Raw genomic sequence first — 22,828 nt, forward strand, 5'->3', positions numbered from 1 at the left:
TTAAATGTTCTCTTTTTAGATTTGGTTCTACTTACAAAAAATTTAAATATTTTCTATTTTAAAATTTGTCCCAAAACAAAAAGGCTCGCAGTTCCCCGCTTGTCTTGTCGTTGACCAGTAGGTGGTGCTGACGTAAACTTTTCTACAGTAAAAAATTTTTGGTACAAACTTATTAATTTAAAATATAAACGAAGTTATTTTATCATAAATTTTAATTAAAAAGAAAAAAAGGAACACTAAGTTTGTAACAGATTTTAAGTTCGGATTGAAGCTCCTAATTTCACATGAAATTGAATAAAAGTATTTTATTTATCTATTTATTTTTTTTAAATTGAGCCAGTTATAGAGGATGTTTCAAATAATAGTATGTTTAATTTTTATTAAGAGTTCAGATATTGGGTTACAAATAGGAACTTTTATTTGATCCGGTACAAGGAGCAAAAACTACTACAAAAGCTTTTTATTCTTGATACAAATGTTTTTTTTTTGTGTGTAGTGAGAATTTGATATAAATATTTTACAACCTAAGAACCATCTTAGCATCATAGATTAAGGGTTCGTTTGGGACAGTTTTCTTAATGCTTTCAAAAATAGTATTTTAGTTAAAAAATTTCTTGAATTAGAATTTTTTTTCTAAAAAACAATTTTAGAAAGCAATTAAAAAGTTGTCACAAGGCTTCATTTGAGATGACTTTCTTACTGCTTCTTAAAGCAGCTTTTTAGTTCAAAAATTAATTTTTTTTATTAGAGAGATGTTTTAAGAAGCAGTAAAAATGTTGTCCCAAATGAAGCCTAAGCTTGGCTAGGGACATTCCCATATGAATTTTTTTTTCTTAATTAAGCTTACCGGATTAACTATTTCCAGCCATCAAAATATTATTTAAAATATGCTTACCAACCTCATATGACAAAAGTAAAGCTCAAGATTAATTAACATTTCATTACTCAATTCAATCACATACATCTTCATAATTGACTAACTATAGCGGTGCATAACTATATTAATTACCTTGTGTTCATGACTATAAATATATATACTATTTTTTTCTAAATTAATATCCAGGAAGAAGAAGAAGCTTAATTAAGGTATGCTACTGAACAATTCTTACGACCAATTTATCTTCTTAATTGGTCTAGCCTCGAATCCTCCCTCCTTTCTCTTCTCAAGCGTGAAAGGCATGTGAGTTCCAAGGATCTTATCCCAAGTGACAAAGAATGGCTGAGAGAAATTGTACTTTGTTCCATAGAGCTGATGGTGGATATCATGATACGCACTGTTGTTGTTGAAGAAAACATGTAACAAATTTCCAGGAAGCCACATCGCACTGTGATCGTCGACGCTTTTAATGGCGGTGAAGGAGAAGAAGTAGATAGCAGTGCGAGGTGTCATTCCTGAAACAAGGAAGGAGAGAACTCCCCCAATGATATCGAGGATGAGCCCTTCAAGAAGATGGTTGTACATAGCTCCATAGGGGTAGGGGACGACGAGGGCGTGGTGTTTGGAGTGGATATGTTTGTACAGGAACTTGTTCATGTGGAGGAGTCGGTGCATGAAGTATTGCCATGTGTCCATCACCACCATGGCGACGATGAACTGGAGGAAGATCACCCGAAGAGAAGGTTGACGCAGGATAAAGCTTCTGTCGCTGTTCTTGAACTGCATGAACACAAAGCAAAATGAATTTATAACAACATAACGAAGAAAATATATGAAAAAGTACTGGTTGTAATGTTACGTGCAGATTTATATACCGTGAAGAGGAAGAGGGAGATGGCTATTTGGAAAGCTTGCTGAAGGAGGACGCCCTTCACAACGGTTCCCTTTGAAACGATGTTCTTCTTTTCCTCTTCAACCTTTGTGTGAAGCCTGTACTGGTTCAAATCATCGAGCATGACATAGATGCCTGAATATATCCAATAAACAGCAATGGGGACGAAGGTGCCGAGCATCTCATCCGACGCAAGAAAGGCCATCATGGGGGTTATAGTGCTCGAAGAATTGGCTACCGTTTGATTGAACTGGATGGATTCTGCGAGCAAGAATAAAAGAAAAAATGATCTGTATGTAAGAACCAGTTTCGAACTTTGGAAATAAGGAATTACAGAGAGGCGCGCAGAGAACTGTACCCATTATTTTCTCTTCTTTGTATTATACTTCTTCTTCTAAGTTGCTGCTAGTTATGTGTGGAGATTTTATGGTGGAATCTCTGGTTTATATAGGAGTTGTAGGGGTGACGGATATGGTCTCCAAAGTCAGGCGATGAATGGGAACTGAGAACCAGAAGTAAGTCGATGGATTTTATTACTGTTTTCTTCTGGTCTTCCGCGCTTCTTAATTAGGTTGTAAACGAGGAAAACGCGAGTGAATGTCATATTTAAGATCAACGCGTATTTAAAATTATTTGTCTATATTATATTTATGTTCGATTCATTTAAACTCCAACGAGACTATTCAGCTTAAATTTGGATCAAATTATTGGAGTTATAAAATTTTTGAACTTTTTTTTAAAAATTTAATGATAGGCGGGTGAATAATATTGGTATACTAAGTAAAACATTTAATAAAAAATTGTTTATTAATTTATAGTTGCTCATTCAAAAAATAATAGCAAAAAAATCTAAATCTAAATTGGACTTAACTTGGTGTGGGATGGCTTTCTTATTATTTCTTAAAACAATTTTTTTGTACCAAAATTAATTTTTGTACTATAAAATTACTTTAAGAAGCAATAAGAAAGCCGTTTTCTAATTTACAAATTAAGGATATAGTATGAACTGGTTGTAAGGAACAACAAGTTTTCTTGTCTTGGCATCAATGATAGGGGATGTGAGAAAGAACGAAAATTGAAGTTTATTACAGTCTATCGTTTCCCTGTTAAGGGTGTGTTTGGGACATCATCATTATTGTTGTTATGCTATATAAAAAAGCAATATTGTAATGGTCATACTGGATTCTGGATATTGGTGTTACTTATTATATCTATCTCACTAGAGAGTGGTTCGGTACATACAGGGAGAATGATAGTGGTGGTGTGACCATAGGACAATTGGTATAAGGATCATCTTCATCAAAAGGCATGATGGTACTATGAGAGAGTTGATTGAGGTGAGACACGTTCCAGATATAAGGAAGAATTAATTGTCTGTTGGGGTTTTAGAGACCAAGGGCTATAAAGTAGTCATTGAGGTAGGAGTTATAAAGATAAATCATGGAGAGCTTGTTTTTTTAAAAAGAGTTTGCCACGATAACCGTAATGGAGGTGAATACATGTCGGATGTATTCTTGTAGGAGTGTCAAAAGATCTGGGATAGAGCACCACTTCATTGTTAGAGAGACATCACAGTAGAATAGGATGGCAGAGAGGATGAATCGAACTTTACTAGAGAAAGTTCAATGTATGCTATCCAATGCTGTGTTGGATAGTCTATTGGGCTGAGATGATGGATCATGTTTGTCACTTAGTGAACTGCCTGCCTTCTACAGCTATTGGGAAGAAGACCCCAAAGAATATATGTTTAGTGCATCCTACTAGAGATTATGAGCACTTGTGAGTATTTAGGTGTCCAGCTTACTATCATGTTTAGAATGATAAACTAGAACTGCAGGCAAAGAAGATATTCTTTATTATCCTCAAGCATGGAGTCAAGGGTTTTAAACTATGATCTAATTAATAGAGAAAAAGATTATCATTAGCAAGGATCTTATATTCAATGAGGTGAGCATGTTGAAGCCTCGAGACTCTAAGCATGTGGAGAGTTTTACTAGGACCAAAGATGCACTGCAGAAGTTGAAGTTAGATGCAACTTTATTTTCTACACATAGGCATATCACTTTTAGCCAGGTTCTTGATTCAATTGCAAATCAAAGGGTAGAAGATGATGTTGAGGATGAGATTCAAACTTAGGAACCTATTGTGACGAAGAGGGGTTTAGGAGCCATAATGTCCCAAAACTAAATTAATTGAGGGATCACATTGCATTTGTACTTTCAAATATGAAGGCTAAAGTTCTAGTCACTATAGGAAAGCAATAGACAGTCCTGATTGAAAAGATGGGTTCTCTTCAGAATGATGCTATTTGGAGGATGATAAAGCTTTGTCCATAAAGAAAAATCATTGGGCGCAAATGGATGCATGCAAAGAAGGAAGACTCTCATGGAACTAATGTACAGTACGTACAATACTAAGTTTGTGGTACAAGGCTTTGTGCAACGGGAAATGATTGCTTATGATGAGGTGTTCTCCTAGTGAATGGTTAAGAATCCCCCAACCCCTGGTTACTTGGCACTTGTAGCACAGTATGATATGATTTTGGAGCAGCTTGATCCAAAAAGTGCACAAGCAGTTAGCGTTACGAGCAGGTTCATACATAAAATAGGAAGGAATCATTGGCAAGCTGTGAAAAGTATCCTAAAGTATCTGAAGCGTATAATTAATGTGGGCTTGGAGATGCAATCACCACGGTAGTGGTGCAAGACTCATGACTGATTGTCCAATTATTTTGAACAATCATACTCGGCTTGACCCTTTGGGAGGGGATACGTAGGCAATCATTTGGGTGCAGTTGTTCTAATATTGGAGCCTAATTTGCCATCTTTCATTTTTCTGAAGTGAAAACTGAGATGGAGATTATTGATTTGGAATTATTTCTAAATCTAATTAAAGCTTTAATGAAAAATTTATGTAAATTATTCTTACTTAATCTCATTGAGGTTTTTGCCTTTGGCATTAGGGAAGTTTTTCGGCCTCTTTATCCCTTTTATTACACTATCTGTAAGTTTTTGCATCTTTTATCTAAGTATAGTTGTCATAAAATCTATTCTTCTTGGAGGTTTGTTTTTGTGCAGATCTTTCACCTTCGTATGTGCTTCTATAATGATTGCAGAGGGAGCTTCCCCATCTCTTTTTGGAGCTTTAGGAAGGTGAAGTTTGTTATTTTCCTAATTAGTTGATTTGATTAATGCATTAGTTAGGAAAGATTTGATTGACTTTAATTAGATGATTTAATTAGTGCACTGATTGGGATATCTAATTGGCATGATTTGATCTTTGCATTAATTATATTTTCTTAATTTATTAAGTACCTTGTTTCAAATCTTTAATCAGAGCTTGAGGGCTACTGTATTGTATTCATAAGAGTAAGAGAGAGCTAGCTAGAGAGCCAATTGTAACCTATTGTTCTCCAATATAGCGAAATTATCATCCCCTCGCATGAACGTAGTCATCTTAACTGAACCACATAAATCATCATGTTATTTGTGTTGTTTGTTGTGTGATTTCTTATTTTTGTTATTTTTGCTATGTTTATTGCACAACAACATGCATATTCATTGAGTAATATTCTAAATATCCTCTAAAGCCTCAACCCCAACACATAGATGGAATCCTAAACTCCCATAGAGCCTCTATAGTGCTTACTTTCCTTGTTGTAACCACCCCAACTTTTTAGCGCACTTCAATTTTTTTCAAGAAGGTTCAACAATGGTGATTAGTCAGGCCCCTCTGACCATGCACAAATTGCCCCACTATGTTTTATCATTTCTGAGTGCCCTTCTCCAAAGTATTTTATGCCTAACAACGCAGAAAAATGGTGAAATGGTTGGCGATTAAAAAATATTATTAAAAAAAATGAAAAACTACTATAATATGATCTTAATTATTCATTTTTATAACAATATGATTAATAATATCATTTTAATCATATTATTTATTCAATTATGATCATAAGTTCAAGCTTATATGAATGAAAATAAATTAATTTTCTCCTTTATCCTAATTTTCTTTTTAATGTAATTTATTGAAAATTAGATCGTTGAAACCAAAAACAATCAGGACTTGTAATATTCTTTTTTTGTGTTTTTCCAGCGCCAAATTTCTGACAACTACTAAAAAGGTTTTGCTCGGTCACTCAGACTAGGGGTGTCAATAATTGACACAACCCGAAATCCGACCCAAACCCGATCCTGAAAAATTCGGGTTCGGGTCAAACCATTTGTGAGACGGGTCGGGTTCGGGTTCGGATTTCCGACTCATTTGAAAAACGGGTCGGGTTCGGGTTGACCCGGAAATCCGCGGGTCAACCCGAATTGATAGTGGCAAATCAAATCTCGTAGTCGCGTCTTGCCAAGCTTGCCAGCCTTCTCGCGTAGGGCCAGTCGCTTCATGCCAAACGAATCATCACTTCCGTCTTCCGCTACGCGTACGCCCCCTACACCATTATTGGCTTCTCCGGCTCTCCGCGACTCCGCCAGTCGGATCAGTCCAAAACGACACATCCAGTCTGCAGTCCCACGTGGTTTGCCCCAGGCCCCCAATGCCCTAGAGCTGACACTTAGCCTGCTTCGCCCCAATAGACCGCACTCGCCTGCACAGACATGCCCGCACCGCAAGGTCCGCAGTGCTCGCGAGTCGCGCCTGCTCTTTCCCACGCTGGGAAGAAATCGGTGGGTCGGGTCGTGTCGGGTCAACCCGACAACCCGTGCAGGTCGGGTCCGGGTTCAATTTTCTAACCCGTTTAGCCAAATGTGTCAGTTTCGGGTTGACCCGTTTACGTTCGGGTCAAGTCGGGTTCGACCCAAACCCGACCCGTTGACCCGAATTGACACCCCTAACTCAGACAATGAAATTTTAGAATTTAAATATAGCACTAGTGGCATTGTATTAAGGAAAAATTATTCTGTGCTGATGTTGAACGTTGTCCGGAGATCAATCAGAATGTGCCATGTAACCCTTTTACTGTACCGTGGCTCGGTACTGCTCGGTACCATGGCTTAGTACTGCTCGGTACTGCTCGGTACCGTGGCTCGGTATTGCACGGTACCGCAACATCCGGACGTTGAGCTGCGTCCGACTTCCACACAGAATAATTTCTCCATTGTAAGAGCAGAAAATAAAGCTTATGGTTGTTCTAATTTCAACAAATTAAGATTCTGAGAGCCAAACTTTCAAATTAAATGACTTTTCTACCTCATTTTGTTTTCTCATCTTTTCCGTAAAATTCTCATGATGGTTGCAAAGGATATAAATTGAAGTTGAACTAGTCCGAATTTTGATTAATTATTACAAATCCCAAGTTAGTAATTCATTTGAATTTTTATTTTAATCGGGCATAAAGACTATGGCTTCGGTTAGTACAACTTTCTTACTGTTTTATTTTTCAAACATCAATCACATTTTTTATTTTATTTCAGACGTCAATCACATTTTTTATTTTTTTAAATAAAAAATAGAAAAAAAATAAATAAATTATGATTGCAATTTGAAGAGCAATCACAAAAAACTTTAGAATAGAAAACTGCTTTCTTAACAACTTTAAAAATTACTTTTTCTGCAATAATTTTATAAAACATTAAGAAATTCATCCCAAAAAGATTATATGTGAAATATATTTAATTTTCAAAATCTTATATATATTTAATTGGGCATAATGGACTATAAAATAAAATAAAAAAAAATCTAGCTTATATAAATATACATCATAACTGTTAATATTAGGCTTCGTTTGGAACGGTTGTACCATATACCGCACGATTACAATTTCGTGTGGGACAATTTTTTTTATTGCTTCTTAAAACAATTTTAAGAAGCAATAAAAAAACCGTACGTCCCAAACGAAGATGTAACCGTGCACCAATCGTGCGGTACACGGTACATGAAAATTTTTTTTATTTATAAATATATTGAGAATTATTTAGTGCAAGTGGATGATGGCATCTTCGTGCTTGAGTTCTAGACAGCATACCGGCATCTTCATGTCTTCGTTCTTAGATTTTTTTTTTTCTGTGTCTCCATTTAATTCCTCACATGAACCTTTGACCAATATGGCAGCATCACAGGGCAAGTTGCAAGTGCTTTGGCCCACTGATTCATTACATTTACGTATGCATGGCTAAGAATTTAGGGTTTCTAATACAAAGTAAGATACACAGCTCGTACTGGTCTGTTAGTTGGGAGCTTAGGCTATCAAATAAGAAGTCTTGGATTCGAGTCATGTGTATGCGTATGAATCTGTCTTAATTGGCCTAAATGTCTAAAAAAAAAATACAAATTAAGATGATTTTTTTTTTGTTAAAACCCACAGAGGGGCCTACGCATTAAATCCCAAAAAATGGCTACAACGTCCTTAGAAGGATCCTCCAACTCACTACTGCTCCAAAGAGCTATAAGAAAAGTCAAAATAAAACCTAAGAACCGATGATTCCTTGTTCTAATATTACAAAAAAAAATATAAATAAAAGCTCAGGCTGCAAGTAAATAGCACCCAAAAAAGGAAGAGCAGATTAATCCTTTTCAACACATTCTTCCTGCAAAAATATTAATCAAAATTCAAGGGGCTCTGAAAATTAGACGACGTGAGAACCATGCAATCATTGAAGCTCCAAAAAATTGAAGAGAAATTTATAATGAGTAATATATATATCTTGTATTAGAAATCCAAAGAAAAAAAAATTCTCAAAGTCATAAGTGGCAGTTAGGAAAACAGCTGCAGAAAGTCTATGGTGAACAGCTAAAATAGTGGAGAAAATATACGTAGAAGCAAACAGAGGAACAAAAACGGCAAACGGAAGCTGCAGCAATGCGCCAAGGAAATTCTGAACTCTCATAAGAGCTTATTGTAAATCCATGGATTAAGTTGAAACCGTTCAATTTAAAATTTCAAAATACTAAAGAAGACATTCACGTTCAAACAGAAGGCAAAGATTTTTGTAGTATTTTGGCCATCATTAGATTCGGAGAGAATATTACGTGCGGAATTCGGACACAAAGAATTGTTCGATTTTATAAATGTGAATAGTAAAAGCACAGTTAACCACTGTGTTTTTACTGTTCACCATTATACTTTTATTATTCACAGTCATAAAATCGAACGGTTCTCTACATCTGGACTCCGTAGGTAATGATCTATCCATCATTCGCCCAATTTTACAAGGTTGGAATGTACTATAATTGAGGCATTGACATGCCATTTTCAACATAAATGTGTGCAGCAAGAAATAAGAAATTTCAGAGATGCAACCATTTTATAGAATAAATAAGACGGATATTAATTAGTTGGTCAACTAAGAAACATTGATTTTTATGAAGGGAGACTTGTCAAATAAGTTTAGTCTGCAACTTTGAATGGTTAAATTTTGAATAGATAAGGGATGACTGGCCTCAAACACAAAAGTCAGAATGCTTGATTGTTTTTAATTATCTCATCATAAATTTACCAAATTACCTTCTATAATTTATATGTAGTCACTTTCAAGATATCGTTAACTTTATATAATTTGATCGAAACTAAACTCGAAAAATTCAAGTTTGGATTAATCCAATTAGTTTTTGGGTGAGAATTGGGTTAAAAATTTTGACCTACATAATTTTTTTGTTTGGATTCAGGTTGATTCAAAAATAAGAAAAATTGATGCAATTATCATTCAAGCTCGAGTTAAACATTTATGACACCAAACTCATTAGTGAACGTCACGGCTGGAACAGGACGGGAAAGAAATAGCTCGTGGAGAATAAAAACCTCGTTATTCTAATTCTAAGAAAAGAAATCTAGGAACATATCACCACCTCAAGATACAGAACACAGAAACAGACAGCTCAATCTGGCCTGTTGGTTGAGAGCTTAGACAATCAAGTAAGAGGTCTTGGATTTGAGTCTTTGTATATGCGATATGTCTGTAAATTTAACTTAATTAACCTAAATGTCCAAAAAAAAAAAAACAGAACAAAACTAATACTAGTCTACACGCACAAGAAAACAACATCCTATCCACTCATTCTAAAGGCTATACAAAAACAAACACCAAGCTTGAAGTCACAGAACATAAATTTGTTAAATAAAAAAATTTATAAAAAAAACATAAATTTGTTAAATAAAAAAATTTATAAAAAAAAAACATAAATTTGTTAAAAAAAAATTTATAAAAAAAAAAAATTAATTATTAATATATAATATATTTATACATTTTAAAATTTTGCAGTATATTCTTATTAAAATTATGATTAGATTTATCTTATCTAACCTTTTTTTAAATACCCTTGAATTTAGACATGCATATATTAAATTATTTTTTTATTCTCTTAAAAAATAACCTCAAGTCTTAAATATTAGTTTTTTAAGCCGACCCAACGTCACGAATGCACAAATGTCAAAATCTTTTGAATTTTAAAATTTCCGATACAGATTTACCATCATAATTTCCTACCAAATCAAATGGATATCGTTATTCAGATATTTTAAAAACGTTATTAAAATTTAGGCTTCATTTGCAACAACTTTCTTGATGCTTCTCAAAATAGCTTTCTAGCAAAAAAATTATTTTTTATACTAAAATATTATTTTAAGAAGCGGTCATAAAGCCGTCATAAACATGACAGTCGAAATTTTACACTAAGGCTTCATTTGGGACAGCTTTCTTACTGCTTCTTAAAACAATTTTCTAGTGCAAAATTTTTAATATTTATAATAAAAAGCCGTTTTAAGAAGCAGCAAGAAAGTCGTCCCAAACAAAGCCTGATTCTATGATTTTATCGAAATCTAGAGAATGAGAGGTTTGCTGTTGTTGCTGAATATGCTAAATCTGATAAACCAAAAACATTTTTAATGAACTCAAATAAATATTATTAACATTTATAGAGAAAACATCATGAGATTATGAGGAACTATCGAGTTACAAAGAGCCAGTAATTCATCTATCGATAAAAATCCAAACCAAAGCAAAACAAAAGTTATAAAAATATGTAGAGAGAATAACGCCTACAGTTGGAGACAGGCATATATGTTCCAGGAAACTATAAAGAAGAAAGAGGTCATGTATGAAGTTAGAATTATACAAAAATCTAACCGGATGAAGCTTTGAGAAGTGAAAATCGCTCAAGTAATGTTGATTTCTTGGGGTTTTTTATAGACCAAAGTTGCAGAGTGGCAAGAATTCCATCTCAGTATCAACGTACTTAGTCCATAGGTGCTTGTATTGGTTGAGGGCGACATCAAGCCAAGGCTTCATGTTTCCATTGAAATGAATGACAGAAGCCCTCCGGATCTCATCCGGACTCACGCTAGGATTGTAGCCAAGTCCCATTACATGCCATGATTTGTCTATTGGTTTTGTTGTTGTGTGGAATGTCATCAAGCCTGCTGGAAGGACATTTCCAGCACTCCACAATGTGCCATCCTCATTCTGGGTGGTGAAAACAAATGGGTTAGGTTCAAAAAAGGAAAGAAAAACAACTATCATCAGTTCGTTCGCTGTAAATCCGATGAAATTATTCTGTGCGGATGCCGAACGCCGTTCGGAGATCAACCAGAATGCACCACGTCACCCCCTTCACGGTACTCGGCTCGGTACCGCGTACGTGGCGCATTCTGGTTGGTCTCCAAAAGATGAGCTGCATTGCATCCGCACAGAATAATCACTCGTAAATCTGATATATAAAGAAAGAAAAATCAGTACATTTGCAATTCTACGAGAATCGAAAATTCAAGAACAATATATGATCTTGTTATTGTTGACGCCAAGAAAATATACTGCAGTAACCAGAGAAGTTTTAAGTAACCGCGAAAGATAAAATAGCGCATCATTGGAAGCACTTGATGGCAATCAGAATTTTAATGAAAATCTACCGTATCAGTGTGGATGATTGCAAATTGCTCTGAATGTACCTAAGTCAGATACCAAAGTTTTTGGGCCCCTGGAGTGACAGCAGGTGCATGAATAACCAAAACGAAAGGGAAAAAAAATTTTGGTATAATTTGATATTTTTCATGCCTAATAGATGAATGAAGAATTTCTTTCCTTTCAACTTTAAATAAGATCATATGACCTCTCATGTGAGGTAATATTGTATGTGAAATTAATTATAGGGAGAACTTGGATTTTAGAAAAGTTGTGAATGTTACTTCAGTAAATTCACCTTTATAGCTTGTGTTTTGTAATGGATCAGACCATCCCCTCTCCCATTGACATAGGCTTTGATTCAAGCCAATAAACGTGAATCTTGATCTCTCTTTGAGGTGTATTTTTTTTTTTATTTCTCATTTGCTTAGCTTTGTAGCACGATGATCTTGATCCTAATGAAGCTACTGCTTATGACTTTCTATTGTATAACATCAACAACAACATCAAGCCTTTGTCCCACGACGTGGGGTCGGCTACATGAATCCTTTTTCGCCATTGTGTCCTGTTAAAAGTCAAATTCTCATTTAAATCTAATAAAGAAATATCATTTCTAATATTTTCTAACCAAATCTTTTGAGATCTACCTCTACCTTTCTTAACATAAGTCAAATCTAATACCTCAACTTTTCTAATCGGGTCATCAGAAGGCCTGGCAAATAAGATATAATTATGCTTGGCAAAAAAGCCTTTGCTGGAAAAACAAGGAGTGGCTGTTGTTCGTATTGGGGAATCATATCTTAGGAGAGCACAAAAGAGTTGGTTGGCTGTGTGAACATATTTTTTTTATTTATCGTGTGTTTCCCTTTGTAGCACATTCATCTTGATCCTATTGAAGCTTCTGCCTGACTTTAGACTGTAGAGAACGAAAATTATTGAGGCAATCTAATTATGCCTGGCAAATAAGATATAATTAGGCTTGGCAAAGAAGCCTTCGCGGGAAAACTAAGGAGTGTGTGGTTCATGTTGGGGAATCATATCTTAGGAAAACACAAAAGAGGTGGCTGGCTATGTGAATAATTCCAGAATTAAACCAACCAAAAGACAATGGGAGCACTAAAAGAGATGAACAACCAGAGCACATTTGCATTGCAGAGTTTGTCCAAGCGTCTGGTCATACCAAATTCAGGGCAAAAACGGTAAATTTGAAGCTACCAAAATTTTGTAAAAGTATACTTATGGTATTGATAAATTCATCTTTTTTGTGTACAAGATGTGCTTCGGAAGTCTCTCATAGGTGTTAAAATGCATGGTGCTAAGCCCTTCGAGGTTTTAGGAACTTAGAGAAGAGACACGGAGAATATATAAATTTGGTATAATATAAAGCGAAGAGGGAGAATTGCAAAACATGATTCATATGCTTATTTACTTTATTAACCTTATGTCTCATACATAGGCCAATGCAAAATTTTATTTCCTCCAGAGAATTCCATCCGTGATCATATAACCTCAGGATTGTCGCTCTCCATTTTCGTATGGATTCCAAGGGAAGAGTATAAGGAGATGTTCACTTAGGTTTACTCAAGTTAAGACTGGAGACTTCCATTGCATACCCTCGTACAGCTTAAGGTTGTGTCATCTTAAACCTCCTCATCGGCATACTCTCTCGATGTCAAGGATTTCATTTCATTGGGGATTTTGAAGACTTTATTGATGCATGCGAGTAGGGTCACAAGTATTTCTTTATTATATACACCTCTTGTGACTTCTATGTTTCCTAGTGGATCAAATTATCTCTCATGTATCATATATCTAGGCTTGAATAGGGTTGCAAATGAACGGAGCATTCAACAAGCTACTCGTGACTCAACTCAATTACAGCTTGTTCATGATCATTTGTTTAAGTAATTAAACAAGTTTGAACAATTTTTGGAATACTCAACTGTTAAATAAACAAATATGAACAACTATGTGTTCGACTCGTTTATCTTCATGAACAATATCAATTAAAGCTCATGAACAAGCTCGATATGAAACTCGTTAAGAAGTTTGATTAAATCTTTATCTTATATATTTTCACATAATTTTTTTTTTATTTTTATTATAATAAATTATTCTTATTATATAAAAATTAATTACATTTTTTATGTTATACTATTTCAATATAATGTAATTTTTCATAAACAATAGGTATTTATTCATGTTTGCAATATTTTTTGTTTAAAGTATTTATTGACAAGCTTGTTTATAAGAAGAATTATTTTAAGAGCTTGTTTGTTCATGAACACGCTAGTTTAGTAGATCGAAACTGCTCCCTATATATGTTCACGAACAAGCTCTAGGTTATTGTTTATTAGTAGGCTTGATAATGCTCGTTTGTTTAAAGCTCAATAAGCATAAATGAATTGAACATGAACCAAACACAATCCAAAGATGAACATAAATCAAAGAGAGCTTGGTTGAAATTTAGAATTTCAACAAAGTTCAAGCAGAATTTGAGTTGAATCTCCTGGAAAAAACACTAGGAAAACTTGATAATTGATGAAAAAGTGGAAAAAACAAATAAGATACAATGGATCTTCAATTCGAGAGGAAGGTCCGGCCCTCCCAATCTCTAGTCTATGGCTAGAGCCCAAGCAAACCTAAGACAAATCCCAAATTCAATAAAAACCAAGATAAACCTAACCCTAACCCTTCCCATCTATTTAAAGAATACAAATATAATTATAATTACTAAACAGCCCCTCCCAAAATTAATTCCCTCCTAAGCCGCCCCCTTTAATTTTATATTCAAATAATGGGCCCCACAATGGGGGTCGGCGGCTATTTGGTCAGCTTGAAGTAAACCAAGGGCCGGCCTCGGTGCTGGGCCAGCTGGACCGGTCTAATAATCCCCCGTCCCAAAGAATCACCTTGTCCTCAAGGAAAAAAGGATGGAAACTAATGTTTCACCCTCTCATATGGCTCCCAGGTGGCGTTATAGTCATGTAAGTTCTTCCATTTTATCAAAACCTCCTTGGTCCCTTCTTCTCCATGTCGAAATCCTCTCAACTCCAATGGTTCTAATAACACCTCTAAATCCTCTGTCAGTGTCACAGGTAACTCTGAACTAGCTATGTGATCTCCAATAGCTCTCATCAATTGTGACATTTGGAACACTGGATGTATAGTGGTGATTGATGGTAATCTCAAGCGGTACGCCACTGCTTCAATCCTCTCCAATACCTCAAGGGGGGCAAGCTAACTTTCCTCATCTTCTCAGTTTCAGTCTTCCCCTGAAGATGAGGGTTGTTTAAATAGGATTGTTGCTCATCAAAGGTAACATCAACAAATACAAGAGTTTTCTTGGTAGAGGGACGATAATATTTATAACCTTTATAGGTAGATAAATATACAATAAAGATACATTTGAGTGTTTTTTGATCTAATTGATCTAATTTTTTTCTATTTTGGTTATGAATGTGAACATAGGTAGTGCGACAAAAAATTTTGGGTGTAATGTCATTATGGGTTCAAAATTTGATATAAAAAGACGATAGAATATCCATTGGTTTTTAGTCCCAAGATTTTTTAAGGTAGTCGATTTCTAAGATATGTGGCAATCATAAGGGCTTCCCCCAAGTAGGATTTGGATACATTGAGGTGGAATTAAAGTGCATGGGTGGAGACTAGAAGATGACTATTTTTCCTTTCTGCAATCCCGTTTTGTTATGGGTTGTGAATGTAGGAATACTCATGAAAGATACCTTCTTCTTGAAAGTAAGAGGATAGGGTTTTCTTAAAATAATCTTTAGCATTGTTAGAACGAAATTTTCTTATTTTTACCTCGAATTGGTTCTGGATCATGGTATGAAAAATGGGAAGGTTAGAGATAACATCGGATTTATTTTTTAAGAAAAAAGATCTAATAGTCTGAAGGCAGTTATCAATGAATGATACAAAATTACAAATTATTAGGCTCCTGAGATGTTAGGGATTTTTTTGGGTCCTCAGATATCATTATAAGGTAAAATAGAATATTACATCTATCATGTTTATTTGAAAAAGAATTCCGTTTATGCTTAGCTAGCTCACAGGTTTCACAATGAAAATATTTATTTTCCAACTTATAAAAATGTTTGGGTACATATTTTTTAAGACAACAAAGGATGGATGTCCTAGTCTAAAATGGTGAAGCCAAATAATAGATTTTTTATCATATAGAAATAATATAGAATAGCCACTATTGATAATAGTATATTTGTTCAGCTCTTCCAGGTAGTAAAGTCAATCTCTCTTCTTAGCAAGTCCGATCTTCTTCCACGATCTCTGATTCCGAAATAAGCAGCAAGCATGGCTAAATAAGACTAGATAATTATGGTCACTGGTAAGTTTTCGTATGGAGATTAGATTTGTGGATAATTGAGGTATGTGGAGCACATTTTTTAGAGTAAGGGAGGGAGATAAGGGTATGTCTCCTTAGCCTGCTACTATGGTAAGAGAATCGACGGTGATAATTTTCTTGTCACTTGGGCAAGGAGTATAATTGATGAAGTGGAAAGTAAAGTGTGTTATATTATATGTGGCTTCTGAGTTAATGATCAATAATCCTTTCAAATGATTTCTTAAGGCACTTAATCCAAGGGATATAGAAAACTTACTTGAAAGTGCAAGAAAAGAAGATGCAAGTGATTTTTTAAGGGATACCACGAGTTGTATTAGTATATCAATATATTCTTTATTGAGCTCTCTGAAGCTGAACTATGTTTCCAAGTTAGACTAACTTGTTGTAGTGTTGGCTTGTGATGTACCCTTTTGTCCACTTCTTTGATTCCACTCTTTGAATGCTTTCTATGTATATTCCAACATGTCTCCTTTTTTGTGTCTTGATTTCTTACAATAGCTGCACCAAGGGGAGTCTTTGTCTTTAGGTTTTGAGGAATCCTTTGTTCATTTCATGGCACCTTTTTGGTTGACACCATTATTGAACCTTCAACTACCTTTGAATCCAGCATTACCATTCGTCGACTTCCCTCAGCATGAATGAGAGAAATGATCTTGTTTAATGAAGGTGTCTCCTCTTTGTCAAGGATCTAAACTCTAACATGATCAAACTCCGCATTTAATCCAACAAAAAATTCATACACTTTATCTTTCTCAATACAATTTTTCATGATAACAGCATCTTCTGCATATTTGATCTCTATGCATCTGTCGTGATCAAGTTTTTGCCACAAGTTTTGAAAGAGAGTGTCATATTTTTTTACAATTTTGCTTCCTTGTTTTGTGTTTCTCACCTTGACCTTAATTTTAAAGATCTGGCAGCATCCCGAGCCTTTGAGAAGGTTTGCCTGGTGTCATCTCATATATCCTTTGTAGGTAGATAAGAACATAAAAGTATCACTAATTTTTGGAGTTATGGAATTCCACAACCATAACATAATCATGGAGTCTGCTTCATCCCATGCGAAAAAATTAGGATCTCCTTCTTTTGGTCCTACCCCAAGGAGGTGATTCAAACTTCATTTTTCTTTCAAATAGATCTTCACAAATTGAGATCACTTCCAAGTAATTCTTCTAATTTTAGCGATAGGAATGTTGCATATTTTGGAGATCTCCTCTTTCTTGGTGCACGATAGAGTCGTCCATTTGGTCAAAGCTTTGTGTTGCTTCAGACATTACGACGACAAAGGGTAGAGATAAAGGTTATATCAAGTAAGGCAACAATGAAGGTTGCGTTGGTTATAGATAGGATAATAACAACAAGGGAAGGCCGGCAATGAAGGCACGACAGTAGAAAAAAACCTTAAAATTCTGGCAATGACAATAAAGATTCTGATACCATGTTAAATTCAGGAAATTGAAGAGGAAAAATGCTAAATTTTATTTCTCAAATATGTTCATATTTATAGATCTATAAAAGATATCTTAATAAAGAAACAATTTGTGGGCTCCGACAATTCGGCCTCGGCCTCCGTCCGACTTTGCTTTTTTTCAACGAGGGAGTTCTAACGGATTAAGTTCACAGGTAAATTTTGGAAGGCAGATGGATTTGTAGATAAGACACTACCCAGAGATTTTGCCCTCATTTTGCGAGGACTTTATGATCTGACTTTTGGTTTCCAATAAGCGCAAGCCCCTATAGTTAATTACCCCTCGCGGTCACAAGAGAGAACTTTCAATTAAGACTAGTCGTCAATCAGATATGTATAAATATGTGTTATCTAGCATATAGTAGCAGCAATGGGCTTAGGATGGAAATTGGGAAAGATTGATATTTAAAATAAAAAATTTCACCATCTTCACTTAAAGCGGATGGTGTGGGAATGGATGATGGACCCGATCAAGATCCGATTGTTCCGTCGTCCCAGACCATCATGGTTCCCTGGTCTACTTAGTCAGAGGAAGTAGTCGACCCAACATAACAAAAGGATCCTTGTCAGTAGCCATGGGTTGCTTCGTCCAAGGGTATCTTGTAGACCTGGGGTGAGTATTTACCTAAGGGGACAAATTTGAATCCACCTTAACTAACAGAGAGCTTTGTGCCCTATCGATCATATCTTATTGATTTATATCTCAAGGATTTGATACCACAAAGGAGCGTATTAGCTCTGGCCATAACTGATATTACGTGGCGCCATTTGGCGGCAAAACCACTCAATTCAGAGGGCCCCAAGTTATAACCGTTTATCCTGTGGTGCCATTTGGTGACAAAACCGCCGGTAAGAGAACACGTACCACGTCCTTACTGACATAAGATTATTTGAGAATGGATCCTAATGATATTTTCGACTAGGCATTTAGCTCTATACGAGCTAAAGTTATTTTTGAATTTGTTCACCTCTGCAAATTATTGTGGAGGGTGGATGGATTTTGCTTTAAGTTATTCGGATGATTGGATTTCAATTTTAAATATTTTTTGGATTTTGGGATTATGAGAATTTTTAAATTTTTGTGGGTATTTGGGATAGCATTTGAAAGTATTTGTGAACCCCTCCGGTTGAGATAAACATTTAACACGGCCATCATCGGGGTGAAAAGAGTTATTTCTCTTTGTTGATTGAACCCTGTCGACTCTATCGAGTTATCAACAAATGATCGAATTTCATAAGCTTTATGCCTTTATTAGTGAATTCTCTTGATTATAGACCTTGAAGGCCTAATATGAATGTATAAAATAAATATCTTGGTCGACCTCGCGACCGGATATTTATTTAAAGATTTGAGCCTTCTCGACTCCCACTTGCCTGCATAGTAGGATCAAGCTCGAACTTGAATTCACTTATCGACCCACGCAGCATCCCTATACGTCACGTGTGTACCAATTACACGCTTGTCTGGGCCCATGCAGGTGTTTGGGGGCATTTTATAATTATACCCTATCGACTCCTTTTTTATCTGCTTAGGAGGAATGAGCTCAATTTTAATGACCCGCGCACTATCCCTAGGCGTTACGTGTATACCAATAACACGCTCGTTGGGGCCCATACGGGTTCTTGATTGTATACCCTCTTTTAGTATACCTATGTGTATATAAACTACGGTGTATGTGCGGGGGCATTTTCGGATATTTTAGTTGTGCAAGTAACTATCATTTGAATGCACACAATATTTCATTTGAGAACTTATATATGCCTTCTGTCCGCTAATACAAGTGTTGCGGATCCGGTGGCCACTGCCTTGAACTAACAACTGTTTGTCGTCTCCACTATATATCGGATCCTTCTGGTTACAACTGAAATGTTGAGTGTGGCATGGGTCTTTTTCAGCAGCTTGTAGGAATTTACATTTGATATAATCACTCAGCATTTTATGTGTAGATGATATTTTGAGCATATAGCGGGCTTCCTATAAGGGCCCGTGGACATTTACATTTACTATATACATCTACCCTTGGCTTGTAAAATACCAGTGTACTTGTTGGCTACTGATTTATCCTTCAATGTGAGCTGGCAATTTGCTACATTTGCTACATACCAATCTTCAATATTCATTGCATGTTAATGTGAGCATCACTGCCCTCTTTATGTGTAACCATAGGTGATTCATCGTGCATTGACTTTCAGTGTTCAAAAGAGGCTTGGTAGATTTGCTTGCATGTCGACTAACATTGACTGCGGAATGATTACATGTCACTTTGAACTTAATATTCGTATATTCATCTAATATTCCTTTCATCTTTGTGGTGCTTAAGAGTCATTCGCTCTTTCTTGCTCTTCTTCAACCTTTGTTTGCAAGCTAATTGATTGTCGAATGTTGGGAAATTATTACACTCATTGTATGCTAACTATTGTTGTTCGCAAGTAGGTCACCACATTCTCTACAACCACTATTGATTGTTAACTATGGACGAGCCGTGTTGGCCATTATAAATCTTTCATTGTTATGTAAAGATGATTCAAATCTCGTGTAGCAAATTTGCTTGATAACATTTTTATTCCAATCAATGTGCTGACTCATTGATATCTCATTGAAGTTTTATGTTTTGATTGCAATCATATAATTGCACTTTCCAATTAACCTTCGTTTGTGAACAGATTGCATTCTTCGTGTATCCTCCGTTTTAATTGACTCTTCATTTTGCAAATATATATAGTTTGAATCTAGCTCATGGATAATTTAATGGTCTTATAGTATCACCGGCGATCGACATCACAACGATATTCATTGAAGAGAACTTTGAATTGAATCAACATTGACAATCAAGTAGTATTTTCTGTCACTTCACTTTCATCGTTCGTAGGTGAGACATGTTCAACTTTTTCACTCATACTTGTTGGTGTTTCACTAAGCTCATTAGCTTCAATAATTCATAAAGGTTTGATGTGATTATTTACAAATCACCCCAACTTCGTTGTTCATGAGTGACAAGTTAGAGATCTCTTACATATGAGCACTTGCTTGCTTGTATGATATTTGAATGACCTGAAACTTTTAATTAGTATTAGCATTTGCATTCAAATTCCTTATTGAATATTCATTTTTTGTTATATTCAAGTTAAGTTCAAACCCAAGTAAAGTCCTTTGTTATGTTGTTCAAGCTCAAGTCCAAATCAAAGTCCCCTGCGTTCAATCAAGTTCACTTGCATGTTCAAATTGTTCGAGTCATGATCTATGTCCCCTGCAGTCCGAGTATTGTTCAAGTTTAATGTCCACCACACTTAGCTCATTTGAGTTTGAGTTCGAGCCAATGTGTTCAATTTCAATTAGATTTGAATTCATTTAAGTTTAACTTAGGCTCAATTTTATGTTCAAATTAAGTTCCAAAAAAAAATTGTCCAAGTCCTCAATTTCAGTGAAAATTTTGGCAGCCTCCCAGCGTCTCTCTCATTTAGGGGAAAAACCAAGAGGCAACCTTCCCCTCGTCGCTACTTGAGCGCTTCAGGTAGGTGTCAAATGACACTGCGATTGCATTTTTTTTTTAAATCCCCGCCCGCTACATGAGCGTTTAAGGGTTTTTAGGTTTTTTTTTTTGTTTAAAAGAGCACAAGTTTATTTCCCCGCTCTGCACTATGTGAGTGTTTGGAGGTACTTATTTTTCGTCCCCTTCGTGCTTCATGAGCACTCCAGGGATTACATGCCTCGTTGCGAGCGTCGCACCGGTTTCCCTCCCTACTACGCTACATGAGCATGTAGGGGATTTGCCGGCTCATCACAAGCATCGAGGATAGAATTTTTTTTAGGTTAGAAACGCATACCTTCGCGAGGGGGTGACGATGACGACGGGATGCACAAAAATACAAAAAAATAGTTCTTTCCCTCTTTTTTTTTCAGAAACTCTCCATTTTCTCTCTTTTTTTTTACACATGCGTGTGTGTGTGTGTGTGATGAGGACATCAGAAGATCAACGGCAGCAATCTAGAGTTTATTTTATTTTATTTTTTATGTCTTATGTACTAGTTACTGTTTTTCCCATTTTACTCTTAGGAGTGATCATGTGGTGTTGTAGCCCGAAGGGCATTTTAATTTTTGCTATTTTTCTTTTCATGAGGCCTATTTATATGCTACCTTTCTTGTATTGAGGATGATGAATGATTAATGAAAATTTTCCTTTGTTTCTTCTTCTTTTATATGAGCACTAGAGAGAAGGGAGAGAGAGCTCAAGGTGAGCAAGCGCAATACCCAACAGTCGTTGGAAGAGTCTGTGACTCGTGGTTTGTAATTTTTATTTTTTTCTTCTCCTCCTCTCTCCACTCCACCCGCCAACTATCCCCTAGTTTCCACCACCGGCCATCTTCCCCCCACAAATCAACCCACAACTCCACCACCTCAAGCTCCAACCGATGGCCAAAACCCCTCTCCTCCTACCCGCCCCTAATTCCCCACACAAAAACCTCCCAAATGATTGTTTTACCCAATGCTTTAAAAATCGGACCGGACCGGCCGGTCCGACCGGTTCAACCGTGAACCGGTCTGATGGCCGGTTCGGTTCACCCCTAAAACCGCCTTCTCTTCAAACCGGCCGGTTTTGGCCAAAACCGCCGGTTCAACCAGTGAACCGGCGAACCGGTCCGGGTTTTTTAAAACCGGCCGGTTCAAATTTTTTTAATAATAATTAAATAAATTATTTTATGTTAAATTTTTCTAAATGTTAATATAAAACTATAAATTTTATATTAAAGACATAATCAATTAATTACTTTAATCATCTCACATGTCTTCTTTCTTCATGTTATAGCTAATGTCATGAGAGAAAAAAAAGAGGTATATAACCAAGACAAAGTACCACCTCCAAGAGATGTGGGACTAAACTATACAAAGCAAAAAGTCACTTTTAAGTTCATATATAGTTATACACTTGTACACACTATACAACATAGTTTTTTAACAAATTTTTTTAATTAATTTTTATAATATGAATAATATTTATCTTTTAAGTTAATAATATTTATTTTTTATTCATTAATATTAATATTTAATTTTTTTAAAATATTTTTTATTATATATATTATGAAGTTTATGTGATTTTTTTTTTATTCTCTAAGCGGCTCAAGTAAAAATTATAATATAAAAATTAATTTTTATGATTTGAATAATATTTATTTTTTTAATTTTTTTGTAAAATGTTTATTTTATTTTTTTAGTTAATAATTTTTATTTTTTATCAAATGAATTATTCTTATGTTAAAAAATTTGTAAAGTTTCAGTTTTTCTGTTTTTCAACTCTAAAGATTTTTATATTACAAAATAAAATATTTTTGTATTAAAACATTTAATTATATTTATAATTTTATATTGAGA

At 35.3% G+C, this 22,828-nt stretch overlaps 2 protein-coding genes across 2 annotated transcripts in view; both read right to left on the bottom strand.

Moving 5' to 3' along the window:
• Positions 1-905: 905 nt before the first annotated feature.
• On the bottom strand, positions 906-2,259 carry LOC110107881 (sphinganine C4-monooxygenase 1). Its single transcript, XM_020838316.2, has 3 exons — positions 2,128-2,259; positions 1,753-2,030; positions 906-1,657 (listed from the first exon to the last, which is right to left on the bottom strand). Exons 1-3 carry the CDS (start codon positions 2,129-2,131, stop codon positions 1,106-1,108), a joined length of 834 nt encoding a protein of 277 aa, XP_020693975.1. The 5' UTR covers positions 2,132-2,259; the 3' UTR covers positions 906-1,105.
• Positions 2,260-10,622: 8,363 nt separating this feature from the next.
• Positions 10,623-22,828, bottom strand: part of LOC110107856 (probable galacturonosyltransferase 9) — a 30,993-nt gene continuing 18,787 nt past the window's right edge. The window contains exon 2 of the mRNA XM_020838284.2: positions 10,623-11,173. Coding sequence (XP_020693943.1) covers positions 10,895-11,173 — 279 coding nt within the window. The 3' untranslated portion in view covers positions 10,623-10,894. The remainder of the gene's footprint in view (positions 11,174-22,828) is intronic.

This window comes from Dendrobium catenatum, unplaced genomic scaffold, assembly GCF_001605985.2.
Source record: "Dendrobium catenatum unplaced genomic scaffold, ASM160598v2 fragScaff_scaffold_847, whole genome shotgun sequence".
Lineage (NCBI taxonomy): Eukaryota > Viridiplantae > Streptophyta > Magnoliopsida > Asparagales > Orchidaceae > Dendrobium > Dendrobium catenatum.

Excerpts from the sequence above, each read along its gene's own strand:
- LOC110107881 (XM_020838316.2), bottom strand. Across the intron at positions 1,658-1,752 it reads TCTCCCTCTTCCTCTTCACG|TTCAAGAACAGCGACAGAAG; the intron begins GTATATAAATCT and ends GTGTTCATGCAG.